Source organism: Sinocyclocheilus rhinocerous, unplaced genomic scaffold, assembly GCF_001515625.1.
Source record: "Sinocyclocheilus rhinocerous isolate Xijiao unplaced genomic scaffold, SAMN03320098_v1.1 scaffold1463, whole genome shotgun sequence".
NCBI lineage: Eukaryota > Metazoa > Chordata > Actinopteri > Cypriniformes > Cyprinidae > Sinocyclocheilus > Sinocyclocheilus rhinocerous.
Genome location: NW_015642517.1, coordinates 592,621 through 596,081, shown reverse-complemented (window position 1 = coordinate 596,081; position 3,461 = coordinate 592,621). Strand labels below are relative to the sequence as shown.

Genomic DNA, 3,461 nt, shown 5'->3' with positions numbered 1-3,461 from the left:
AGCACCTCCTACCTACACCACGTTATGTACGAGAAGCTGCAAAAGACACAGGCGCAAGTGGAATGTACAAAACATGGTGACATTAATTTTTAAGTAAATATAATGGGCGATATATTGCGTCACCAAAAATGATTGAGGTCATATATATTGCGCGATAAGTCGATATATTGATTATTGCGCCAGGCCTAACAGGAACTTGAGTTTCTTCAGTCAATGGGTTCGACTGGCATCATGAAACTGAGTCCAGACTCAAAAAGTCCTGTGTTGCAAGCCTTCCTGTTTTCATCCAATACTGACTGACTGACGAACACAACAAAAGCCTCATCCGAGCGAGATCTCGAAGAATCCAGACGTCAGAGCTGATTCATCTCCACTTTATTGATTGAGCAACACACTCGGAGCGAGCTGTGAGGAAGGACAGATGCACACACTCTCCTCAGCCCTCTTCTGCTTTTCATATTCTAATATTACACACATGCTGGACTCTCTCGACTGTGAGGTCAAAACAGTCTTATCCTGAATCTATTTCTTTAGCTAAACAAATGCAGTGTATGGATATAAAATATTGATTTTAGCTGAAATGATCATATGTGAAAAAGAGAGAGCTCAGGCTGGCTTAATTGTTGGTTCTTGGTCCAATTAAATTTTTTTAATTATCATATAGAATAATTATGTTCCACATTTATATATATTTATATATGTATATACATTATATTCATATAATCTTATAATAGCTGTATATCACAGAATATTTACATTATATTTCATCTATGAAATAGTTTAAGTCATTTACCATGAATTTTTTAGATTTAAATTTATTAAATTCATATATATATTATATGTTCATATATATTCATGTTCATATTTATAATTATAACATTCTCAATAGATGTTGTATTTGTATTATATACTCATGGGGCTTTTCTGCGTAACAGACAAACAAAAAGCTACAACTTCCTTTTGCATCTCATTTGTCTCTAAACGTTTCCCATCATGCCAAAAATACAGAGGCAGGCAAATTCATGTGGATCCTGAAACCTCATGAACATTTCCTCATTCATTTAACACTGATGACGCTGCAGGAGCACAAACTCTGACCCCAAAGAAGAGCACGAACTACAGCCGTAATAATGAGGACGGAGCGTCACAGCGGCAGGAAGTGATGCGTGCAGACGCCTAACGACCGCGCACATGCAACAAACACCATTAAACTCAACATTACCATTAGAAATGATGCAGAATCCCAAACACACGCGCCCCAGAAGCCCTTCATCCTGCAGTGACGTGAAATACTGCTCAATGACCGATGACATTACCAGTGACTAACCAGTAAGACGGAAAACGGACAATATATAACACAGTTTAATCACATTAGATGAGAACATGAGATGAATTAAAATGAGCACTCATCTAGAAATCAAGCTGCCTGTTAACTGATATAATGCCAATAGCGTACCGTTTCTGCCACGGAATAAAAAAAAAGTAAATGCTAGTTGCGATTTTTTATTTCGGAATTCTGACTTTTTTTTTCTCACAATTGCAAGTTACAAAGTCAGAATTGTGTGAAATACATTTGAACATTTGAAGTGGATCAAAAAAGTTCGTCAAAGTTGTCCTAAGACAAGAACGCATTTGGTTTTAGGGTTTAGGACGACTTTAATGAAAGATTTTGATCCACTTCAAATGTTGACTAGTGTAGGCCTAAACTCGCAATTCTGAGAAATAAAGTCAGAATTGCGAGATACGAACTCGACTTTCTTGCAATTTCGACTAACACTGAGAAATAAAGTCAGAATTGCGAGATATACATTTGCCATTCTGAGAAGTCAGAATTGCGAGAAAAAAGTCACAATAACGCTATAAACTCGCAATTCTGCGAAAAACTCAACGTTAGTTTATCTCTCACAATTCTGACTTTATTTCTCGTAATTCTGACTTTTCTAGCAATTGCAAGTTTACATCTCACAAATAAAAGTCAGAAAAGTCAGAATTGAGAAATGCAAACTCGCAATCGCAAACGCAGAATTTGATCTTGACTCGCAATTGCATGCTACAAAATCAGAATTGTGAGATATAAACCTTTTTTGAGAAATAACGTTAGATTTTGAGAAATAATGTCAGAATTGCAAGATACAAATTCGGAGAAAAGTCACATTTGTGTGGTAACTTGCAATTGCAAGAAAAGAAAAAAACTCACGTTTATATCACGCAATTCTGATTTTATTTCTCATATTTTAATTTTTTTCCATTTTTCATCAACTTTACGATCTCAGAATCGCTCGAATGTGTAACTTCCTGTAATATTTTTCTGATGCCTTCGTCGAAATGTTTTCGTTAAATTGTTCTCGGAAGCAAAATGTCTTGCAGGTCAATAATTTTGATCACTCTCGAATTTACCATCTGCTTTGTCAATGTAAAATGCACATGATCTCTTTTCACATGCTTCTGTGAATTTGCATAAATACTGTAAAAATAAGCATTTAATTTGCAAACATTTCAATGTTTACTTATATATAATGTTTACATTAAATCAGCCATTGCCCACACTGTTCTCTGGATTTACATGCGTTTGTCTGCATTTATTTGATCCAAAATACAGTAAAAATTGCTAAATATTATTACAATTTAAAATAGCTGTTTTCATTGTGAATATCTGTTAAAATGTAATTTATTTCTGTGATCAAAGCTGAATTTTCAGCATCATTACTCCAGTCTTCAGTGTCCTTCAGAAATCATTCTAATATGCTGATTTGCTGCTCAAGAAACATTTCTGATTATTATCAATGTTGAAAACACTTGTGCTGCTAAATATTTTTATGTGTATGTATATATACTCATTTATTTACACATATACTTAGGGCTAGCCTCTCGTTTGACTCACTAACTCTTAAGTACGATCACTAATAGTGATGTTTGACTTATCAAACGCTAAATATGTTTCAAAAGCCCCATCACAGGCCTGGCATGAAGACAGATCACTGATGATAACGATGTAAACGGGTTTGAGTGTGGCTCACTGACCCAGGTACAGCACGGTGGGGATGAAGCCCCAGCGGATGATGAACTGGCCGCACTGGAACACCTGCTGCAGCCGCTGCTTGCTCTCTTTGCTCAGTTTGGCCATCATTTCACTCAGATTTACTCAAAGATCGTCTCTGGATCCGACGCGGAGCGGTGAAGTGCACAGAAGAGCGCAGGAAGCACGTGTATGCCGTAAAGTGTGCGGCGGCGTCGTTCCTGCTGCGGCTACAGCTTTGCGACAGTCGCCTAAAAAAGCGCCACGCTGACATCTAGTGGCCACACTGGGACATCAGGACAAAAGCAGGTACAATGTAGAAAATATTTTATATTTTATTTTATTTTTGTGATTTATTAAAAATGCGTCATTAATACCAAATTAAATATTATATGTATATGTATGCAATTTGACAATTTCCTTGAATTGCTTAATAATGAAAAGC

The 3,461-nt window shown here is 36.3% G+C and overlaps 1 protein-coding gene across 1 annotated transcript in view; it reads right to left on the bottom strand.

The window, feature by feature from the left end:
• The window catches only part of tomm7 (translocase of outer mitochondrial membrane 7 homolog (yeast)), a 5,718-nt gene extending 2,477 nt beyond the window's left edge, over window positions 1-3,241 (bottom strand). The window contains exon 1 of the mRNA XM_016572927.1: window positions 3,022-3,241. Coding sequence (XP_016428413.1) covers window positions 3,022-3,127 — 106 coding nt within the window. The 5' untranslated portion in view covers window positions 3,128-3,241. The remainder of the gene's footprint in view (window positions 1-3,021) is intronic.
• Window positions 3,242-3,461: the final 220 nt, after the last annotated feature.